The sequence below is a fragment of the Schistosoma mansoni genome, chromosome 6, assembly GCF_000237925.1.
Source record: "Schistosoma mansoni strain Puerto Rico chromosome 6, complete genome".
Taxonomy (NCBI): domain Eukaryota; kingdom Metazoa; phylum Platyhelminthes; class Trematoda; order Strigeidida; family Schistosomatidae; genus Schistosoma; species Schistosoma mansoni.
In genome coordinates, this window is record NC_031500.1 from 18989269 (window position 1) to 19014707 (window position 25439).

At 37.7% G+C, this 25439-nt stretch overlaps 2 protein-coding genes across 2 annotated transcripts in view; both read right to left on the bottom strand.

Moving 5' to 3' along the window:
* Positions 1-5243, bottom strand: part of Smp_077560 (hypothetical protein) — a gene marked incomplete at both ends in the record, with an annotated part of 9746 nt that extends 4503 nt beyond the window's left edge. The window contains 2 exons of the mRNA XM_018798510.1: positions 1903-1980; positions 5238-5243. Of these exons, the coding sequence (XP_018653444.1) occupies positions 1903-1980; positions 5238-5243 (84 nt within the window). The remainder of the gene's footprint in view (positions 1-1902; positions 1981-5237) is intronic.
* Positions 5244-11694: 6451 nt separating this feature from the next.
* Positions 11695-25439, bottom strand: part of Smp_198280 (drug efflux protein-related) — a gene marked incomplete at both ends in the record, with an annotated part of 28396 nt that continues 14651 nt past the window's right edge. Inside the window, 3 exons of the mRNA XM_018798511.1 lie at positions 11695-11793; positions 14400-14621; positions 21881-21952. Of these exons, the coding sequence (XP_018653445.1) occupies positions 11695-11793; positions 14400-14621; positions 21881-21952 (393 nt within the window). The remainder of the gene's footprint in view (positions 11794-14399; positions 14622-21880; positions 21953-25439) is intronic.

Consider the following 25439-nt stretch of genomic DNA (forward strand, 5'->3'; position numbering starts at 1 on the left):
GGAAGCACTGGACGGTCGTTTCGTCCTATTGTGGGACTCCTGAGCGATTGACTCATGATCTCAACTATTAAAATTACTATGATATCCACAAAAACCCCTTCTGATATTAATCAACATATGCTCACTAGTGACTGACTTCAAGAGGTATTTCCTGGAGTTCTAGTGAGAAGCAGTGACCAGTGGAGTTCAACCAGGTCTATTATGAGATATCAATGCATTGAAGACAATGGTGGATGTGTCGCTCAATTTCATGGATTAGTTAGAAATTAACGCCGTTGGATGCCAGCTCAGTGATCTAGAGGTTAGGCGCTGGGTTCGAATCTCGCGGGGCGGGATCGTGGATGCGTACTGCTGAGGAGTCCCAAAATAGGACGAAACGACCGTCCAGTGCTTCCAGGTTTTTCATGGTGGTCTAGCTTCAATTGACTCATGATCTCAACTACTAAAATTACTATAATATCCACAAAAAACCCCTTCTGATATTTATCTAATTTTGTTTGTTTTAATACATTATTATGGCTATTAGTCGTATACCCTATTCAGGTGTATTTGTGAAAAGTGTACAACCTTTTTCTGTAAAGGTTACAAAAGGCCCAATCAGAAATATCGTGGTTACTGGCAGACAATACGCATCGAAAAGGATGTACATTATTCAGATGTTGATTTATTGGACTGCTAACTTCTAACTGGCAATCACTCAATATTTGTCGTCAGGATCGATAAAGAAGTAAGAAACCGAAACTTCTTGAAATACATTGTGCTGAGATTATACGCTTGTTATAAATGGAACTAACACTTTCACTGATTTACTTTATTCCATTTCTACTGACTGATTCGTATCGGTATCCTTAAATTTCCTGTGCTTTTCTAACTGATTGGGTAATTTTACATTTCTGCACTGATTGTACTGAAGAAGTAAATCATACGGATGATCATGACCAATCAATCAGAATAAAGGCATTAGCGATTGGTTATTCAAAATATAGTGATGGATAGATTGTTGAAAGCTATGTAAGTGGTTAACAAAATATATTGATATTTCGCTTCTTAGACAATACAAACAAACTAACATGATGAGGTTGAAGAGAATTAAGACAGCTTCCAGCAATCCCTAGGATAACGATGTGAAATTTATTACTTTTTAGGGGAGAATACTAGAAATTGGAATTGTCGAATTTTGTGAGGTAGGTTGAAATTCCTTGAGGTGGTATCAAACTTTATGAAAGAACTAAGTCAGTCAGTCAGTCACAACGTAGAACTTCGTATGTACGTACATCAGTTTTATGAAAGAACTAAACATACTTATATCTATTTATCTGTGTAGTGTAAGAAATAACTGTCATGAAAAGTTTCACTATTCATGTCAAAAATTCTTATTACTCATATTATATTCGCGTTTTTTCATTACCACGACGCTTTTTTATTAGCTAGTTGTCAGTCAAGGTCAACTGGACTGAGCCATGTTGATAGGTATAGACTACCTAGATGAAGTGCGCGTGATAACATCGCTTGAATTTGTCTGGAATCACGCAAGTGCATCAATTCATTGTTTTTCTATGAATTCTGAGCTTCAAAATTCTAGGTTTTAATTCAACAATTTACATCTTCTTTTAAGGCCGTATCTTCGACACCTAATTTTTCTTATTACAACTGATACTATTAATGCTTCAACTATTCTAAGATTTCGACTGCGATAATGGGGTACGAGAATTTGAATTGATCTACATACATATCATGTTCAATGGTGTGACCAAGTGACTGAGGCTCGTACTGGATTCAACACCAAATTATTTATTTTCATTGATACTATAACCACTACTGCTATAAGTGATATCAGTAATAATACTAATAATACCAATGATAATCATTTAAAAATTCAATTTTAATCATAACCATACTTACTTCTTGTAAAAGTTGTACACTATCAGGTGTTAGGGAATTGGCTACATGTACACCTGATGTATGTTCATTAAGATCAACCTGTGTAAAAACAGAAAATTTAAGTATATATATATATATATATATATATATATATATACGGTAATATATTCAACAGTGTATTTATTACTCAATTGGTCATAAAAAAAGTTGACAAGGATCTGTGTCATGAATACATGAAACCGATATAAGTTATTACTAACTGTGAAGTAAGCGTCATTTAAAGAGGAAACTATTAAGATGAATAGTAGGCAATGAAGTAGTACCATTAAATGTTGATGAAAATGGTTTAAACACGTATGGATCAAGCAATATAAACAGTTACGGGTATAAGGGCTAATATCACTTCCCGGTTGCCCACACCGTGGACACGGGTATTTCTTGAGGGACCTGAAAAAGAAGTTGGATTAGTGTTGGTCTTAACGACCTGGGGGCGTAACCGCAGTGCCCAAGGGACAACTGCTTGAGGCCGGTCACACACGGCCTTTTTGTGGGGGATGTTTGACGTGTTAGCTCCGTTCTTCAAAGGACCTTACCGCCGGAGACGGAAATCCGTGGGATAAGGCGAGGTGTGCATTTTTAGGGTCGACCTTTTCTAACCCCACCCCTCCTTGTGGGAAGGCAGCATCGCTGTCATGCTGGTTGTCTGAAGGAAACACCTTACTGCCGTCACACCTCTGTACAGAAAGCAGTACAACTTCGCCTTCGGACCTTGGAATTGCTGCTTTTAGTCTTACCGCTCTTCAACCGACCTGTCTGGCATGTTAGGACCTTGAGGAATGATTGTTCCAGCCAGTATAGCTCGATTAGTTCATCAAGATAGGCAAGCCCGACCACCACGTCAAGGTAGCAGCAACGGTCGGGCAATATGATTATATCTGTTAGACAAGAATTATTCAGGCAATAATTCTGTCTATGTAAAATGAAGTTTATAACATTATAGTACTTCATCAGTTACCTGTCAAGTAATAAATTTTAACCTCAAGTTCAGAAGATCAGTACTGAATTGTTATATCCGAACAAAGAATATAAGTTGACAAAAATCAATAGAGCCTCCTGAATTCGTGCCAATATTTCATCAGACACCAAAAAACACAAGGACCGATCAAACTTCCAAGATAAGTGAAGTGATCGACACGCTCGATGTTACATCCGAACAAACAATAAATGAATGGTAACTGTTAGAGATTATTTATGCACTATTATTACACATATACTTATTGGATAATTATTAAGTAACTAAATTATATCTATATTCATATCCCTTTTATCACAAAGCTTTCATTTGACCTATTTACTACTGATATACGATTTACCATTCTTAATTTATTCACAATTTATTAGTTACAGTCTCTCATAATCACAGTCACTTCGGGCTTGACATTGCATTTTCTATTTTATGATGTAATGTGGTCTGATTTCCCTGTAGACGAACAGCGTGTGTTTGATATACATGATTCATACAGTGTATGCTGATATTTATGTTCTGGACTGAACCGGTTGGAATAGGCGAGAAGCTACTACACCAGGGGACTAATAAAAACTCAGAGTTGACTCAAGGTTGATAGTACTGGTTGGTGTATCATAAGTTCATCAGAGGGATAAAGTCATTTAAGTCGGTGTTCGGATTAAAGATTTTTTCATGTGATAATTGACAGGGTCATAAGTCATGACATGAATATATATTGCAATGTGAAAAATATAATAGTTTTCATAATTTGCATCAACGATTGATTTTAGTTAAACAACTATTGAGAATAAAGAAACCCTGGACATCTCTTTCATCCTAATATGGAACCATTTATTATTGTACATCCACAACCCTAAAATGGATAGAGTATAACATTTTCGAGACTTGTGGCGAGATTAATTATACTATGAAGTTGTTCGTATATAAGTGTAATCCTTATCTTATTGCTATCGAAAGCTATTAACTGCCCTTCAATCACAATTTCAACTGATTATTGACTTCAAAAATTGTAGGTTTTCAACTATCAGTTGTATATCAATATAAACTGTAGTAAATATAACATGTAACAGTATACTATATAGTAGTTTTATTACTATTGTAAGCGAAGTCATTTGTATATTATGGTTTTATGAGGTAAATAGACAAAAAAAATAGTTTCAAAAAGTTTAACTACTCTATTTTTAGACAAGTTGAAGAAAAATCTCTTTTAAGACGATTATTTTTTCAGAAGGGGTTTCGTGAAGATTTCAGTATTTTCATAGTCGAAATCATGAGTCAGTTGAAGCTAGATCACCATAGAAAACCTGAAAGCACTGGTCGGCCGTTTCGTCCTATTGGTGAACGGTTGCTCAAACATCGTGTATTGGTTGAAGTTACACACTAACACCGTTGGATGCCGGCTCAGTGGTCTATCGGTTAAGTGCACTGGCGCGAGACTGGTAGGTCCTGCGTTCGAATCTCGCGAGTGCGGAATCGTGGATGCGCACTGCCACTGAGGAGTCCCACAATAGGACGAACCGGCCGTCCAGTGCTTCCAGGTTTTCCATGGTGATCTAGCTTCAATTGACTCATAATTTTTTTCACCGTTGAAATCGAGAACTGAACTTAGCTAGACTGTCATATTGAAAATCTGAGAGCATTGGACAGCCGTTCTATTCTTGTGTACGACTCCTCAGAAGTGAGCACCCCATGGTTCTACACTCAGAAATATATATATATATATATATATATATATATATGATGAACATTGAATTTAAAATTTAATAATTCCTCTTTTCAATTAAATATAATTTTCACAAGGGGGTTTTTTGTGGAGATTTTAGTAATCTTATATAGTTGAAATTATAAGTCAATTGAAGCTAGACTACCATAGAAAACCTGGAAGCACTGAACGGCCGTTTCGTCCTATTAAGGGACCCCTCAACAGTACGCATCCACGATCCCGTACACACACACACACAGTTACCTAAACATTATACAACAACTACTAGTACTACTCTTTGTGTTAATAGTAGTATTCTATTGTTCTTCTGATGTTGTTTTACTAACTTAATTTCTAGTAAATGATGGTTCATCTTGTCTGCACCTTTTACTTTTCATCTTTATTGTATTAACAAAAAAATGAATTTTTTGTGAAAAAAATTTTACTACGTGAATTAATCAATAAGTTAAAGAGGTCTGTGTATGTATCTATAGATGTGCACACAAATTGGCATAGATACAGACACACACACACACACAAATGTACAATAATAAACATAATGTGGGCTGGTAGTCTATTGCATTGTATTGAAAGAATTATAATGTACACACACACACACAAACAAACAGACATCGATACAAACTTATTGTGAAATGTATAACGATTAATAAAACTTTTTATCTGCCCAAAAGTAGACCGATTAAAAACAGAAGGAACAAAGAATAAGAGTATACAGGGACGGAGGGGGTGGTATGGGTGGAGAATTTGTCAAGACTTGATGACGTCATTCGCTTAAGATAATATGTATACACGCTAAACGATATTGTAACTAAATTGGTTAATGAAAATCAAGAACTAGGTAGTAAAATAGTCCAAGGATGTGATATATTCAAAATGTAGTCATGAATTATTGGCCTGATCATGTGTTCCGGTTACCCATTTTACAAATGTGGAATTTTTTATAATTGAAATCATGAGTCAATTGAAGCTAGATCACCATCGAAAAGCTGGAAGTACTGGACGGCCGTTTCGTCCTATTATGGGACTGCTCATCAGTGCGCATCCACGATCCCGCAATCGCGAGATTCGAAACCAGGACCTAACAGTCTCGCGCCAGAGCACTTAACCGATAGACCACCGAGCCGGCATCCAACGGTGTTAATGTGTAACTTCAACCCTTCTGATCTAAAATGTAGAATTATTATGAAAGAATCCATTGTGTTCAGATTAGTTTTGATCAACTGATTATGTCTATCGACCGGATGTATTTACGCTCTTTCATAATCTATTAGGAATCTAATTATTACAAACAAGATAGTTTGTACACTTATCATTGCGTTTGCGTTTACTCTATAGTTCATATATTGAGTTATGAAAATGGATGTCACATAGACACTACTAATGATAAACATTATTTATCATTAAAATTGTTGTTGTTGTTGTTGAGTAGATGATAAGAATAGACATTCAAGTGATGGTGTAATAAAATTCTACTGTTAGTCAAAATCTTCTTTCTATTGTATTTGATTTCCCATTAAGAAGTCCAATGATCATGCCGATGTTGAAAGATAAATTGCTTAGACTAGCCATTTCTTTCTGAATATATCAATTCAACTGCTACTGTGTAGCAAGTTATGTAGGCAGATGATCTCGGAATTTGTATATTCGGACTCGTGAGCACCTCCCAGTGTGTTGAAGCAAAGGTGTAGTCAAAACGGTTAACACCTTCAGATGGGACATAGAGCCGACATGGAGCAATCTTTCACAATAATATATCGTGTTACTAGCAGTCTAACTAACTCCACCTGTAGCTCCTCCAGGGGCTACTGCCGGTCCCAAGCCCGGGTAAAGGAGGAGGGTTGGGCATGGGGTTAGCGACCCCATCCCGTAGAAAACCAACTCGCTAAAAAAGCGCTAACCAGAAAAAATCATTCAAACCATTCAAACTCTGCCCTGGGAGTAGAAGGAAAAATGACGTCTCATGATGAAAGCCGAGTTCCTTCGGAAGTCATGAGGCCGATGCACCTTCTTACAACCAGAGCGACAATTTTTATAGGTACATGGAACGTCCGGACAATGTGAAAGACCGGAAGAGTTTTCCAAATTGCTGCAGAAATGAGGCAATACAAGCTGGAGGTGCTTGGAATCAACGAAAGTGATGTTAAATGTAAAATTGTACTACAGCGGATAAAATTCATGTATTAAACTTTTAAAGAAAAGGTGTGGGATTATGTACCATTTTAAAACATAACTTTGTAGATATACTTCACAAACTTAAGATACCAATGTTTTATATACACTACTTACTACTAACAGTTCTTTGCTTACAATAGTTACTATTAAAACAATATGTATTTCATCAATAACGATGTAATGTTGTTATATACTACTGATGAAACATTTTGCATGTATCTTATGCTCTACATCACTAATACTCAGTCAAATACAATTAACGGATCATATGCTTTTAAATGGTATACTCATATATAATTCCTTAAATGTCTCTTCTCTTTTGGTGAATCAACCTGATCATACTTGTATATTGGGATGTATTCTATAATCATTTATGGTTTACATAAATTATTCAATGTATCAAGTGATTGTTAGTGTGGAGCTTGGCATAATGTATGCATTCTCTTAAGATACTGTGGTGCCACATTAGTACAATGGGACGAAATTAGCAAGATGAATAACAGGGGCATTGTGATAGTTGCAAAGTTTAATGATAGTGAAAGGTTAGGGTATTGAGAATATGGTTTCTAGAAGACGTGATAAAAATGTATGAACGAAAAAACAGGAGAATTTAAGATTTAGTGGAGGATAAAAGAGTGGATGAATTGGTTACAATTCAACGCCCTCAACCAGGTAGTCTACATTTACATAGATGCCTTAGACCAACCGTTAATTACTTCATGCATTCCCAACCGTTGCTGCTATCTTGACGTGGTGGTCGAGCTTGCCTGTCGTGATGAACCAATCGAGCTATGCTGGCTGGAACAATCGTTCCTCGAGGTCCTACCATGCCAGACAGGTCGGTTGAAGAGCGGTAAGACTAAAAGCAGCAATCCCAAGGTCCGAAGGCGAAGTCGTACTGCCGACTGTACAGAGGTGTGACGGCAGTAAGGTGTTTCCTTCAGACAACCAGCATGACAGCGATGCTGCCTTCCCACAAGGAGGGGTGGGGTTAGAAAAGGTCAACCCTAAAAATGCACACCTCGCCTTATCCCACGGATTTCCGTCTCCGGCGGTAAGGTCTTTTGAAGAACGGAGCTAACACGTCAAACATCCCCCACAAAAAGGCCGTGAGTGACCGGCCTCAAGCAGTTGTCCCTTGGGCACTGCGGTCACGCTCCCAGGTCGTTAAGACCAACACTAATCCAACTTCTTTTTCAGGTCCTTCAAAAATACCCGTGTCCACGGTGTGGGCAACCGGGAAGTGATATTAGCCCTCATACCCGTAACAGCACACGAGACCAAGTTGGTCACTTTCAAATCCTTCCTACTCCTAATAACTCTCTTATCTCCACGACTAACCCTTCCCACGTCCTTTTATCACCTCGCACCGCTAGGGCAAACGATTCAAGTACACGGAACGTTATTCCTGGTCTCCTGAAACCCCGCTCTAAACTACATATAGGAACTTTTAATGTCCGAACATTGTGCCAAATAGGACAACAGGCTTCCTTAGCTAGGACTCTAGAATCTTACACCATCGATGTGTGCTGTCTCCGAAACGTGCACACAAGATACGAGTAGCGTCATTCATTTGACCTCACCTAATCAAAATACAGAACCATCTCGATACACGCTTCGTGTATCTGGAAGCCCTGATGCTGCTTCCCGTGGCCTCGCTGGAGTAGGTATAGCATTAAGTCCTAGGGCTGAACTAGCTCTTTTAGACTGGATCCCAGTAGACAGTCGTCTATGCGCTGTCCGACTAAACGGATCAGTAAGGACTCGGAAGGATAGGGAAACCCGTCGTTGCCTCTTCGTCGTCTCTGCCTACTCTCCCACTGACTGCAGCTCAGACGATATAAAAGATGAGTTTTACAGGAAGCTTTCTGACCTTCTCCGAAAAGCTAGGCGTTCTGATGTAGTAATAGTGGCTGATGACTTTAATGCTCAAGTAGGTAAACTAAGTGTAGGGGAAGGACACCTGGGTGGATCCTACGGTGTCGTAGCTTAAAGAACAGATAATGGCGACCGTCTGTTGCAGCTGTGCTCAGATAACCGCCTATTTCTTGCAAATACCAACTTTAGGCATAAGGGAAAACATCTTTTGACATGGCGACCCCCGAATTCGTCCCAACGTTGGACCCAATTAGATCACATCGCTATCAGTCACCGATGGAGGGGCTCGATAGAAGACTGTCGCTCATTCTGGAGCACATGTTTAGACTCAGATCATGCTCTAGTGCGAGCACGTATCTGTCTGCGTCTTACTGGATGTAGGAAAGACACTGCAGGGAAGCCTCTAAGGGTTCTACTTAATGATAAGCAAGCTAAGAATATATTTCAGGAACAACTGGAAAGACAGTTAGACAGACATGTAAGTTGTGCCCACCCCTAAGCAGCGTGGAATGACATCCGTAAAGCTGTGGAAACAGCAGTGATATCCGCTAGTAAGGTAAGCCATAAGGTTAGGGAGAAGCAATGGATCTCAACAGCATCTACCGCACTGATAGATGCTCGAAAACTCATCCCACCTGGCTCTGAACATAACGAAGAGCGGAGTCAGCTTAAGCGAAGGCTAATAAGAAGCCTACGCAATGATCGTGAACAGTGGTGGGTAGCGAAAGCAAGAGAGATGGAAAGGGCAGTGGCAATAGGTAACAGCAGACAGCTATTCAGACTTATTGAAGAAACCGGCATTAGGAACCCAACTATTAGCGAAACTATCTCAGACAAAGATGGGCATATCATTCATTCTCAATCCAGGAGATTAGATCGATGGGCAGAACACTTTAGGGATCAGTTCAACTGGCCTTCAGCCACACTTCAATTACCCACGATCCCCAGTCGTCCTGAATGGCAAATTGAGGTAAGTCCTCCAACTCTCTACGAGGTTGAAAAAGCTATAGGAAATCTAAAGCGAGGGAGAGCCGCAGGCCCTGACAGGTTTACCCCTGAGATTTTTAAGGATGGTGGTCCAGTACTAGCAACGAGATTGACTGAGGTTTTAGGTAGAATCTGGGAACTGGACGTAATTCCATCTGACTGGTCCCAATCACTGATTGTGCCAGTCTATAAGAAAGGGAAAAAGTCCTCCTGTGACAATCACAGAGGAATCAGTTTGACTAATATAGTGTCTAAAATATTAGCTTCAATAATACTTGGACGCCTAACCAAAGCTCGTGAAGAGCAGACTAGAGAAAACCAGGCTGGTTTTCGACCTGGACGTGGTTGCATAGACCAGATATTCACCCTACGTCAGATCCTAGAATATTGACATACATTCAGACGTCCCACAATAGTAGTATTTCTTGACCTTAAGGCGGCATTTGACTCCGTTGATCGTGAGGTTCTATGGCAGTGTTTGTCAGTGAAAGGAGTACCAAAGAAGTACATTAACCTCATAAAGGCTCTCTACTCGAACACAACTGGTCGAGTTGGAGCCTATGGCGAACTGTCATCAGAATTGGTTACCTCAAGAGGTGTTCGTCAGGGCTGTCCACTCTCCCCATTCTTGTTTAACTTTATCGTTAACATGCTTTTAGAGATATCACTTTCATCATCTCAATCTCCTGGAGTTGAACTTTTACCGGGAGATTCACTCGTTGACTTAGAATACGCCGACGACATAGTTTTATTCGGTGAAGACGCTGACAAAAAACAGAGTCTTCTGACCACTATAGGCAACAATGCAGGCATGTTCGGGATGCGATTCTCTCCCTCGAAGTGCAAAATGTTACTTCAGGATTGGGTTGCATCGACACCTGAACTAATGATAGGGAGTGAAGTAGTTGAGCGTGTTGACAGCTTCACTTATCTTGGGAGTCTCATCAACCCTTGTGGTCTGGTGTGTGACGAAATCTCTGCACGGATACAGAAGGCTCGTCTAGCTTTCGCCAACTTGCGCTATTTATGGCGTAGGCGAGATATCCGTCTAGCAACAAAAGGACGGGTTTACTGTGCAGCAGTCCGTTCCGTTCTACTTTATGGCAGTGAAACATGGCCGATAAGAGTAGAGGATATTCGTAGGCTGCTAGTGTTCGATCATAGGTGCCTTCGACGCATTGCTCGTATATCCTGGGACCACCGGGTAAGTAATGCAGTTGTTAGGAAACGGGTAATAGGTAAGGATGGTAAATCGATTGATGAAGTAGTGAAACTTCATCAGTTGAGATGGCTGGGACATGTGTTATGTATGCCCAACCACCGACTGCCCCGACGTGCAATGTTTCATGGTGTAGGAGTAGGTTGGAAGAAAGCTAGGGGTGGCCAGACCAAAATGTGGCATAAATCCATGAAGTCACTGATAAGTGGACTGAGCTATGTTGGCAAGTGTAGACTACCTGGTTGAGATTCGCGAGATGATAGCAATCGATGGTTAGAAACCCTGAATGCCATGGCCCAAAATCGTTTGTAATGGCAAAGGTGCATCCACTCTTTGTGTTTTACCAAATTCTAATCTTCTGAATTCCTCATGTCCCTATCCTTTTTCTCTTTTCAAATTTATTTCACCGTATTATACTCCTTGAATAACATCTTCAATCCCTTATCTTTCACATAATACTTATACTCTTACTACTTCTACCAATATGGGATTTGAATCGACAACTTCATCTCTGTGCTAATGTGGTATGGCAACTCGAACTGATGTACGTACGTACGAAGTTCTACGTTGCAACTGACTGACTGACTTCATGCATTAGTCATATCATTTTCGTTCAGTCATCACTAACTTTTTCTCAAACTACTTATCACTGCATTAGCAAACATCGCTCGTTGAAGTAGACAGTGGTCGGTCATATTTAATACATGTCCAAGGTACCACAGTCAACTAAAATTTACAAAATTATCAAGTGGTTTACTATAATTGGTTCAATGAATAGAATGTAATTGAATTTGTTGAAAAAAAGCCTTAAAAATTTGAACAACTTACTCGAAATATATAAAAGAATAACCCAAACAGAGCAGGTCCAAGTCCGTTGCATAAACCTCGTATTCCAGTGATAAGACCCTGACAATTACAAAGAGCATAGTGAATTAATTCAGATTTTAAGTTACAGAAAGCACTGTTGATGAATTCCCAAAGTCAACTGTGACTGTTAGGAGATTCAACTATTTCAAGAAGGTCGGAATGAGGACAATTACAAATTGATGCTTATTGCATAATCATCACGTTGATGTTAGATATGGAGTGATACAGTCTGGCTAAAGGTTGAGCTCACTGACTTCGATAATAATTCCTCCGAAGCGTTCTTAGAAACCATGAAAATGCTGAAAATACTTCGAATGATCGGTTTTCTTTAGAAAATTAAGATACAAATCTAAGAAACAAAGGATTGTCTTCATCGTTCCGAATGAAAATCTATCAATTTAGCTACTAATTTTCGCATGTTTGCCAAAAAGATCTAGAATTTTTAAAATCATATACAATCTTAAAGATAGTCTTGTTTTCCATACCTACACTAGGCTTTGAAGTAAAGCATTCACAACACTTTCCGCGAACAGCTTTCTGTTCAGGGTTCGTAAGTAGAGGACTTTTGTAGACTGGGAAACAATTAGGAAGTCGGTGTTATGTGGCTCATAAGCATCTTCATCTTCATATACACTAAGAAATATTATTTTAAAGCTCAGCTATAGTCAATCATTTCAGGATTTTGACATTTAGTTAGTGAATAGCGAATTCAAATCTTGTTTTGTATAATCAGCTTTGATGGTATTTAGACAGTACAGTAATTAGAACCTACATGAAATGTGGTAAAGTTCATAGATTATTGCACGAATAGATGCTGGAAGTGGATAGGGCACACTTTGAGGAAATCGCCCAATTGCGTCACAAGACAAGCCCTCACATGGAATACTGAAGGCCAAAGGAGAAGAGGAAGACCAAAAAACACATTACGCCGAGAAATAGAGACAGACATGAGAAGAATGAACAAAAACTGGATAGAACTAGAAAAGAAGGCCCAGAACAGAGTGGGTTGGAGAATGCTGGTCGGCGGCCTATGCTCCATTGGGAGTAACAGGCGTAAGTAAGTAAGTAGATGCTGGTCGTAGCTGAGTTAAATTGTTGTCTTTTTTATTGCAAATAACCAACTACTTTTAAAATTGTAAACTGTTCATGTAAAGTCCAATTGAACTCCCCTGAACTCTCACAATTCTAGTACTTAATTCACAAGGACATCTTTAAAGGTTTCTATAAATACTAGAATAGTTCAAACTGCATTATCGTCCATCGGAGTTGCAATAAACTTTCTGAGTTGAGGTTATGAACTCAAGTATTGGAGGCTCAAGAAGAGTTTTGTTTAAAAATCTCGTTATTTCTTTGTGACTATTATACATTACAGTACCCAGTTTCGAAATTGTGTAGTATAGTTGGTCCTTATAACATTCTCTGTACACAATTACCTAATACTTAGTGATAAGAAAATATTTGTTATACTATATTGTTCTACAATATTGTAAGAAAACAAAAGCCCTCCCATGGACCATTTCAAAACCTATAAGACAACAGGGTGGATACAAAGACATATTCAAACGTGGCATTTCCAATATAAACAAAACATAACGCCTTAAACGTTGGATGTAACTCTAAAGACCAAAGCAAATGAACAATCAAACGTATTGAATAACACTAAACATCACTGCCTCTTGAAAGACTGTAAAAACATCTTTTCAATCACATTTTATAAAGTGCATACATGGTTGGTAACTACCAAACAAGGGAAAGACCCAAGAAAACAACTATTGCACCTGTTACGTATGCCCAACCACCGACTGCCCCGACGTGCAATGTTTCATGGTGTAGGAGTAGGTTGGAAGAAAGCTAGGGGTGGCCAGACCAAAATGTGGCATAAATCCATGAAGTCACTGATAAGTGGACTGAGCTATGTTGGCAAGTGTAGACTACCTGGTTGAGATTCGCGAGATGATAGCAATCGATGGTTAGAAACCCTGAATGCCATGGCCCAAAATCGTTTGTAATGGCAAAGGTGCATCCACTCTTTGTGTTTTACCAAATTCTAATCTTCTGAGTTCCTCATGTCCGTATCCTTTTTCTCTTTTCAAATTTATTTCACTGGATCATACTCCTTCAATAACATCTTCAATCCCTTATCTTTCACATAATACTTATACTCTTACTACTTCTACCAATATGGGATTTGAATCGACAACTGCATCTCTGTGCTAATGTGGTATGGCAACTCGAACTGATGTACGTACGTACGAAGTTCTACGTTGTGATCGACTGAATAATTCTGTCGTCTGATCAATAATGGTCTACAGAAAAGCCAATCGGCTTCAATAACTTGACCCCAAGAGGGCTAAAAAGGTTATCACAGGATTTGTTATACCGGACACTTTCTATTTTCTTGTTTATGCACATCGAATTATATGAATAAAGTTGCAACATGGTCACCAGTCTAGGTGACTCGATATCACATGTACTACATAACTCGATTACTGAAAACAAAATAGACTGAGTTGGGTTCGAACTTAGGACATGATGACTGAAACTTGAATACTTTATATCAGTGAATGTAATCAAATCATAATAATCGAAAGCTCTATATTTAGTCAGAAGCTAATAATAATCAATAATAATAATAATTGATTTACTTGTGCTACACCTTGTTGATCAGCTGCAGCATGAGTTGATATAAATGTACTTAAAGCAGGATATGTAATAGACCCGGTAGCAGCAATTAAACCAGCTGACCATAATAAACCAGAATTTGTAACAAAACCATATAATGTTAATTGAATTGCTTCAAATATTAAACCAACTATAATAACACGTTTTGGTCGCATAATACGATTTAATAAAGATAAAATAAGGGTCTATTATGATAGAAAAGAAAAAAACACAGAGAGAAAGAGATTGATAACTTTAACTAAATAGATCAACTCATTTATCGGGTAATTGGACATGTGTCAAATACAAATTATGAAGGCTATTAATACTAACTAGTTGTGCAAACTGAAGTAGAAGTTAGGAGAAAGGTATGGTCAGGCAAATTCAAACATGGTATTAAACCATGGAGACACTGATTGTTGGGATTGGGTCATTTAGATGTAGGTGTAGACTACGGGTCCATGTAACTATCATAACCAATGGTCAGAAATTTTGAGTGATATGGTTCTAAATCATTTGCAATCGCACAGGTGTATTCACTATTTGTCTTCTTTCAAATGCAAAGTTTCTAAAAGCCTAATAAATTTCTTATCATTTGATTAATTTATATTTTCTTCTCGAATCGTATTTCCGATGTCTAATCTTTCTATTACCAATAATATTTTTATTACATCTATTATTCTGGGATTTGCACTGAAAATGTCATCTTACTGTGCTAATGGGATGCTGAAACACAAACCGATGTACACAGGAACCAGATTCTATGCTATTTACAACTGACTGACTGGAACCGAAGTAAGTGAAGCGGATTTGGAACCTAAGACCTAGTGATTGGAAGTCAAACGGCTAGATCACAAAGCCAACACTCAAACTTATAGCTAGGTAAATATGCCAAATCGGTTAACGAGGTTGTGAATCTTCAACGACTGAGATGGAAAGAATATGGGTTACCGATATGATGGGAAAATAATATATGATTGAGTTATAGTAAGGCCCGTGTGATTGGGGTGTAATCACAAGAGAGCGGTTGTACGATCTATTCCGAGTATTGGATTACTTTGCCTTGATTTATTCATTTAAACATAAAAATTGGTACATGGAGGCACCAAATATATACGTATCACACTTCGTCATTCCATTTGTGTGAGGGTTGGATTACTGCTCGGGTGCCCAAAGCGAAACAGGTAGTTTTATTAAAAATCACACACCCCGAGCCTTTGATCAACAGGTTTAATCCATAAGGAAGTGGAGCAACGTTAAGAGATGCAAATCCATGGTAGCTGCTGACCAACCATAGGCTCATACGCCATTTGTTCATTCACGGTCCTAAAGCCCATGTGCACCATTGGTTTGGAACCAGTGTTTTCTAACTCAGTTAAAGCACCGGATATTCGCTTTTCATTTCATCAACTTCGTAAACGACACCCTCACCGTGAAAAGGTGGTGGGTAGGAATTCCATGATAGTGGCTGTATACACATAACCATGTGAGAGCATTTCGAGAGGGAGAGCTGACTCTCTCCACTCTCGGCTGTTCCAGGGAATTTTGGGGCTTTACCTTGACTGTAAATTCAGTATCAATGGCCTTCTGTTAACGACTATTGGTTCCGGTAAGCAGCTTAAAAAAATCTTTACAATGATGAAGATAAACTTCACTTTCGTTCACAATTTTGACCTTGCGCCCGGCGACCAATCAGAATGAAGGAGAAATTATTATTTACATTATCCTAATCCATGATAGAAAGAATGTTTCATTGAGATTTTCGTCGGCTTATGTGAAAAAATGTAGTTTTCTACGACGAAAATATCAATTTATCATGCTACGGGCGTGTAGAGCAATCATCCATGATGTGAGAAAACTTACAACACAGACAAAGCCAAACCTCCAACTAATTTTACAACAGAAATTATTAAGAATATTTGCAACTTAATGATTGAATAAACGAAAACATCACCGTCATCACTGACTACGATATACTTAGATGACTTGACAACGCAGAGTTTATCAACAAGAACAATAAACTGATTCAATCAAGAGGAAGGCCGATTCAAATGTTGACTTAACAAGTGAATAGTTTGAAAGACATTAGAATGATAAAATGGATTAAAACGCCGACTACAGTCATAAGTATGAAACATAAATAAAATAAATTATCAGATAGATTGGACTGAATTTGTTTTTATTTATCGGTTTGTTTAAATGCTCTACATCTGAGATTAGTTAATTCAACTACAAAATTATACGTCATATGCACTGAATTACATGTGTTTTAGTTGGAGTAGTTATACAGTGTACATATATAATACATATAGACAGACTGTGTAACACAGATCCATGTCAACAAGTTTGTGATAATATTTATTTATTTATTTAAACACATACATATTGGTACAAAAGGGCACCAGATACATATGCGCCACACAAAATAATGAGAATGGGAGGAGGAAGGGGGAAGATGCGTATATATAAAGGATGAAAAAAAGGATGAAAAAAAGAGAAGAGTGGTGATGGGGGGAACTGAAATGTACAACCAGAAGAACTCTCTCAGTTAAGAAAGTTATAGCCACTCTATATGAAGAAAGTAAAAGAAGGTTACAGCAGGATCGCCACTGGCTTCTATTCTGAGCCATATCTGACAACGTCTCTAGCCACTGTGTTGCACTCTCGGACCCCAGCCAGGGAGTCGTGAAGGACCAACAGAAGCTAGCCCTTTGTAGCTTTCTTTCATACCACAACACCGTGTCATACACTGACCACCTCTCCGCTTTTTCCAACCAGTCCCAGCGTCGGCAAGTAATGCACGACGTGGAATTATCTGGGACGACATTCGTAGAACATTTCCAAGCCACCGAAGTCGGTGTTTCAAGATGGTGACACCACTTGAATTATTGTCCCTGCGCTCGAACACACGATGCCGAACCTCTGCATTACTAACATGGTATTGCCACTGAATGTCAGCAATCCTTCGGAGACAACGATGATCGAACACAGAGAGTCGTCTAACGTCCTCAACTCGGAGAGGCCAGGTTTCACAAGCATAGAGCAAAACTGCTCTCACCGACGCGTTGTAGATCCGACCTTTTACAGCCAGACTAACATCACGAGGGCGCCAAAGATGGACCAGATTGGCATAAGCCGCTCTGGCTTTCATTATACGTGCATCGATCTCATCACTCACACCACCACCAGCACTTATGTAGCTACCCAGATACACGAACTTCTCAACTACTTCAATCTGCTCACCATCCAGGGTGAGTACAGGATTAGAATCCTGCCAGTCTTGTAGGAGCCCTGATATCAAGAAACACTACGATTGTTAGCCTGCGATAAGTATGACGGTGTTCTAATATTTGGCGGAGGGGTGAAGATATGATCAAATAAATGAAATGATGACTTGTACTGACAAGTTGGTGATAAACATACACATATACTGTACAACGAATAAAAGTGTTCAACACTGTTGCTGTTATTATTATGATAATGACAAGTGATAGATATTCGACGGTATTTTGATCAATTCTAGATCATGACCAGGTTATTGAGTACATTATCAACCAGTTACTTTCGACATAGTCTATACTTTAATGTCGATCTATTTAATAATTTAATCAATCGATTATAGACAATTCATGATATGATAATATAAATAAGTATCGGTAATAACTTGTAACATTTACTGTTCACAAAAGAAGACAGAAAGAATAAAACAATAAGGTTCAGCATAAGAATGATACATTTAATAAATGAGATAGAAGAATGAGAAGTATGAAGAGAATCGGTACAAAGACTAGAGTTTATATTTTAAATAAGTTTTTATTTATTTATTTAAGTACATAAATATTGGTACAAGGTGACACTAGATATATATGCGCCGCACAAATCTCATTTGATTTGTGGAAGGGCTGTGATACCGCTCAGGTGCCCAAACTGAAGCAGGTGGTTTTCATAGGGGGCCACACCCGAAGCCTTTGACCTAAAGATCTGATCAACTAGGAAGTGGAGCATCGTGGGGAGATACAGTCTCACGGTAGCCAGTGACTAACAATAAGTTCATACACCATTTGTTCACTCGAAATACTGGAGCATCATTGGTTTAGAATCAGGGCGGGCGAGGGCGGACTCTCCCCGCTCTCGGTCGTACCAGGGCATTTGGAGGCTTTAAATAAGTGATTATTTACAGTAAATTATTGTGAATTAATTATGGATCAATTGTTGAAGTTTGTATTACTTAAAGATGATAATGAAAATTCCTATTTTGAAATTTCTTAAAATAAACGAATAGAACAACAAAGACATTTTCTCTTCAGTTAGTTCTTCATCGTTGTTTTTACACTAACATATGTATGATTTACAATGAAATACTTAACGAGTAGTTATGCAACATAATGTGCAACGTGCAAAGTTTTAGGGTGTAGGAGTAGATTGGTAGAAAGCTAGGGGTGGCCAGACCAAAATGTGGCATAAATCCATGAAGTCACTGATAAGTGGACTGAGCCATGCTAGTAGGTGTAGACTACCTGGTTGAGATTCGCGAGATGATAGCAATCGATGGTTAGAGACTTTGAATGACATGGCTCAAAATCGTTTGCAATGGCGAAGGTGCATCAACTCTTTGTGTTCTATCAAATTCTAATCTTCTGAATTCTTCGTGTCTCCATCTTTTTCTGTTTCCAAATTTATTTCACTGGATTATACTCATTCAATAACATCTTCCAACCCTAATCTTTCCGATTACTGCTTATACTCTTACTACTTCTACCACTATGGGATTTGAATCGACAACTGTATCTCTGTGCTAATGTGGTATGGCAATTCGAACTGATGTAGGTACGTACGTACGAAGTTCTACGTTGTTACTGACTGACTGATGTAACGTAATAATTATATAATGTCACATTGATCTTAATAATTAATGTAATTATTCGAAGAATTCAATTAAATAGTTACTACACTATAGCTTAGCTATTGTGTAAACTATAATTTCCTATTTGTAAAGCTTTGTAATCAAGCAATTGGTATGCATATAGATTCATGAATGTTTTAGATATCATAATATGTAGGTTTTATTTACTTGTTGTATTCAACTCTTGACTGACTACTAGGGGATAGAGGAGAGCTAAATCCTGGAGCAGTAAAAATGAGGGTTGTTTTGGTTATTGTTCAGGGGGTTATTTGCTCTTGGTCAAACCATGTCATTGATCAACGTGAAGATCAATTTCGCCTGATAAGTACAAAAGCACACTCGTGTTAGTAGAGTATATCTCGCATGATTCGATTAACAGATATATATATATATATATATATATATATATATATATATATATATATATATAAGAGGATAGATGGTCAATTCATAATGTAAAATCATAAAACTTCTGATAAAGTCTCGGGAAAAACAATCGTATCATATTAATGATTTATTCTATAACAACCGGACTTCTATTCCGGAGGTTGCAGCCTCAAATGCCCTGGTACGGTTGAGAGTGGGGAGAGTTCGCTCTCCCTCTCCAAATGCTCTCACATGGCCACGGGTATATAGTCTCTGTCAGGGAAGTTTTACTCACTGCCTTCTCGTGGCATTATTGTTGTTTACGAAATTTAGATGACGAAAAGCGAATGCCCGGCGCTTTAACCAGGTTGGTTGACACAGCGCATCCACCTAGGGGAGTTGAAAAACCCTGATTCCAAACCAATGGTGTATATGGGCCCCAGTATCCTGAGGGAACAAATGGCGTATGAATCAATCGTTGGCGACCGGCTACTATGGGACTGCATCTCCTCACGATTCTCCACTACCTTATGGATCAGATCTTTAGGTCAAGGCTCGGAGTGTGGCTTCCTAAGAAAACCATCTGCTTCAGTCTGGGCACCTGGACAGTATCACAGCCCTCACACAAATCGAATGAGATTTGTGTGGCACATATGTATATGATGCTTCCTTGTACCAAAATTTATGTGTTTATATAATATAATATATACATATACTATAACAATCATACTTATTCAGATTAGATAATATTGAGATAAACATACAAAGACACTACTAAATGATATAATAGGTTGAATACATTTTTCTTTAATTACCAGTATAAATAGTTACTAAGTAAACAAATTATAGTCCATTCAAGATAAGTAATGATAGTAACAATAATAATAATGACTATATAAACAATATTCAGAATCAATTGGATCACTATTGCTATTATCATTATTGTTAATTATAAGCTACAAACAAGAGTATGATAATAATGGCGAAATCGTTTATTCATTGCTTCTTCATCTTCACGACTGGAATTCAATCAATAGTAGCAATAACAAAACAATGATGTATAATATTGTGGATTTATAATGTGTTTTATTTTCACACCTTGTTACTAGTACTACTACTACGACGACTAATACTACTAGTCTTTTTACTTTCAATCACTTCTTTTTTCACTTATTATTTACTCACTTACTTATTTCACCGTTTGCTTACATATTTCATTGAAGATGTTTTCTGTATGGATACAACATAGATGTGTGTGTGTATAAGAGAGAGAGAGAGAGAGAGAAAGAGAAAGAGTGAATGAACGCATACACGATGAAGATAATAACAGGATGTTATATGTTATTGTTATTGTATAAGTGTTGATAGACAATAGTCACATATTAAAGTATTTAATTAGTACAAATATGGTACGATTATTAAAAACAAACAATAAATACTTAAATATGAATCAATTTGAAGAAAAGATAAAAATTTTATTGATAAGTTTAAAGTATTGATAAATTCTTACCGATAATTCTGATCAAAAACTCTGAAGAAGTCTCCTTCTGATGAAGTAAAAACTAATGACGAAACATTGGACAATGTATTTCATCCTAGTTGCAGACAGTCATTAATGAGATGGGAGTTAACCCAGACCTTAATACATAATATCCGTATGATGAGACGAAAAGTAAAGAAGTTGAAGTAATGTAGTGAGGAAGGTTGAATATTAGGAGTATGATTTGATGAGACAGAATGAAAGGGTATGTATGTATGGAATGAATGCTGAAAAAAAACAAAATCTACAGGAAGATGAAGTTTGAATACATCTACATCATTATAGTCTATTTTCAGGCCTCTGCAAACAACGCCTTTAACTATTGATCAAAATAATCACGACAATCACAAAAAGGTAATCTTTAGCTGATAATATGTCTTAAGCAAAACAGTGAGTTGCTTCAGGGTATGATGCTACGTGTAAGGTTTGACCAACTCTAGTTTCTTATCAACCTCCCTTTACACTGTAAGTCAAGGTAGGTGATGCTTGAGTATATGTGACACATATCTTAGACATTTCAAGCGATGAAGATTCACAATCACATCAACTGACTTATCAATTTTGCTTGGTGACTACTTATGGAAAACTCACTTAGTTGTTCTACAATAGGTCTCTTTTTAAAAAACAAAAGAAAATGAAATCAACTTCATACTTACTTGTGCAATACATGACATGATACCGACAACAGCAATGAAAAGTGCCACATTCTCTTCAGTGAATCCCATAACCTATTGGATTATTTATTTATTGCAAAAAAAGCGAAACAAAACAGCACGATTAATTCGAAATATATAAAATATAACACAACTGACCGTTTTCTCGGTATCCCTGATGTGGCTACAATGTAAAATTTCCTGAATAGAATTGTATACCTAATACCAGTTATTGGAGCATTTTAAATCAACATCAACTGGTTGTTTGTTAGGGCTTGCATAGTTAAGTGGATAACATGTTGGGTTTTCGAAGTGATAGTAAGTGAATTCGAAACCCAGTGTGAACATTGAAAATAGGATGCATGCATATTCAGCCAACCAGTCTTGGATTCTACTGATAAGCAGAATGGAAATCTACTAAGAAATTAGGACTAAATGGCAATATCAAGACTATCCGCTTATGATCCATGAATGACAATGGGTAATGATTAGTAACCGTTCTTACTATCAACTATGAGGAAATACAGACTCTTATAAATACAACTACTACTAACTGCACAAGCTATTGGCTTTCTGGATCAAGCACTTACATGAACAACGGGATGTCATTCGAAGTGAATGATACTGGGTTGGGATTCTGGTATAAGCAGTGACACTGAGATACAGATATATCTTGGTTTTCTCTGATTTTGTTTGACTGTTGTTAATTGCTGTCTTCTCCTTCTTCCTTTCTTCAAACCTGTTCAGGGTTTCAATAGAGATCCATCCTATTTGATGATGCGCTTTGTGGACAAGCATCTCCCGGAACGCTGAAGCTCATGCTTCTTTAATCCGTTTCCCCTTATCCTGTATTGCAGTTTCTTCTCCCAGTAGATCTTCTAAGCCCTCGAAGCTTTTGCCAAAAGCTATCTTGAATTCATTGAGTTTGTCAGTATCTCGAAGTAATGCTGTTTTTCAGTACTTCTTTAGCATTAGTTTCATCTTGACAACCATCAGGTGATGATCTGAAGCTATGTCAGCTCCTCTCCTGGTTCTTACATCTTCCATTGTCTTCCTGAATCTTTCAGTGATGTAAATATGATCGGTCTGATTCTCTCTAGTTTGGTCCAGTGACACCCATGTAGCTTTGTGTGTGCGTTTGTGGGGGAATATTGTGCTACCTATAACCATTTCGTTGGATGCATATAAATTTGCAAATCTAGCCATTCTCGTTTCTTTTTCCTAGTCCATATCGTCATATAATATCTTCATACCCGATGTTGTCCGTCCCGACTTTAGTGTTTATGTCTCCCATCAGGATGGTGAGGTCCTTTCCTAAGCACTTCACTATGCTCGGTTGCAGCCTCTCATAGAATTGATTTTTATAGTTGTTGTTGCTATCATAGGTGGGTGCATAACATTGGATAACATTCATTGTGATCCCCTTCTTCTTTGTTTTGAAAGATGCTTGGATGATTCTGGATCCATGAGATTCCCACTCAATAAGTGCTTTTACGTGCTTCTTTGGACAGCATTAGAACAACTCCCTGCGCATGCGGAGCATCTTTTTTCATAGCCAGAGTACAAAGGCATCTTTCCCGAAATCAATTGCTTTTGTCTAGCTTGCACATCTAGTGGGTTTCACTTATTCCGAGCAACGTCAGGTTGCATCTTCTCATTTTCGCAGCTATTTGACTATTCCTATCAATCTCCAACATTTTCCGGACATTTCATATACCAATATTCATTGTTGCTCTGGCTATCAGCTTCCAGACTTCCAATAAGAATCTCGACTTTCAACATGGGGCGTCATAATACAGTGATTATAATTATAATCATTATCTACTGGATAGTAACTAATTTGTTTACAACATTGGAATAAAAATGTTGTTTATTTATTTACAAAATAAATAACAATGATAATGATGAACTAAAACATGTACATAGTTTGTCTACAATTCCATTACTATACCTAAAAGACATATTCTGTCCACACACTATATATACATTATCCACTATCCACAAACTATATATACATATGTATACATACATGTTCTCATATATGAACATTTCATTCTATTATTATGTAGAAATGTAATTTCTTTGATTGATATTTAAATTGTATGCATAAGTCAAGTCAACAACAAGGCATAGAATGCTTGTTAACAGTAAACATTTTAAGCGTATTTACATGACAATCCTTGTAAATACAATGTATTATTACTATCATACATGTTTAATAGATGAATTGACTACTGGATAAATGAAACAAAGAATAGACACAATTCATATTGTAGAATATCAAAATGAGTTTAAGATAGTAAAGTCTAAAACATTTATACCACTTCATTAGAATGAAGTGATTGTCAGTCAGTCAGTCAGCTAGAACGTAGGACTAGGCACATTTATGCATCGGTCTAAGTTGCCATACCTCGTTAGCACAACAAGATGAATACCGGATGCATAGAAATAGTTAATTTAGTGGTGGTAGTATATAAAGAAAGGTTGTATATAAGGATATAGTATAGGAAGGAAGAAAGTTATGAAACAATTTTAATCTCAAGGTTTAAGGGAAGATAAAGAGTGTATACGCCTACGCCATTGTGATCGATTCTGAGCCATATCACCTAGAGTCTCTAACCATTGGTTACGATAGTCACGCGGACCCCAACCAGGTAGTCTACATCTACCAACATGGCTCAGACTAGAAGTTAGTGACTTCAAGCACTGAAGTGATTGATTGTAGGAGCAAGGAATATTGATAGTTACAAACTGTTAACTAACTTCAAAGTGAGAATCCTCAATATGAACGTCAAGATAGTCCTATTGTATGGAGCTGAAACGTGGAGAACTACTACATCCATCATCAAGAAGGTTACAAGTATTTATAAATAGTTGTTTACGCAAAATACTCAACATTCACTGGCCGGATACTAACAGCAACAGAGTTTTATGGGAGAGGACAAACCAGCTTTCAGCTGAAGAGGAAATTAGGAAAAGATGTTGGAAGTGGATAGGACATACATTAAGGAAATCACCAATGTCTATCACGAAGCAATCCCTAATTTGGAATCCGGAAGGGAAGCGTAAAAGGGAAAGCCAAAGAACACTCTACGCCGGGAAATAGAAGCAAGTATGGAAAGGATGAATGTTAACTGGGAAGTACTGGAAAGGATTGCCCAGGACAGGATTGGATGGAGAATGCTGGTGTGCGGCCTATGCTCCTCCACGAGGGGTAACAGGCGTAAGTAAGTCAAAGATAATTTTATCACGTAGTTAGCGATATTGGTTTTGAAATCGGTGACAGTATCATAATTGAATTCAGACTACATCTACACTTCTTATTATTGAATATTTTCTATTTTCCAACAAAAAATATTATATAAGATAATTATTTAAGTCAAGATTTGCTTTACTATCGATGGTTGTGAGACGTGACCTGTAAAAAAATGCAGGATATTAGTACATTACTAGTATATCATTACAAGTGTCATTGAACTATTGCTTGTGTGAGTTAGGATCATCGAGTGAGTCTAGACGTAGATCACTAGGTAAGGATGGGAAATCAGTAGATGAGGTAGTG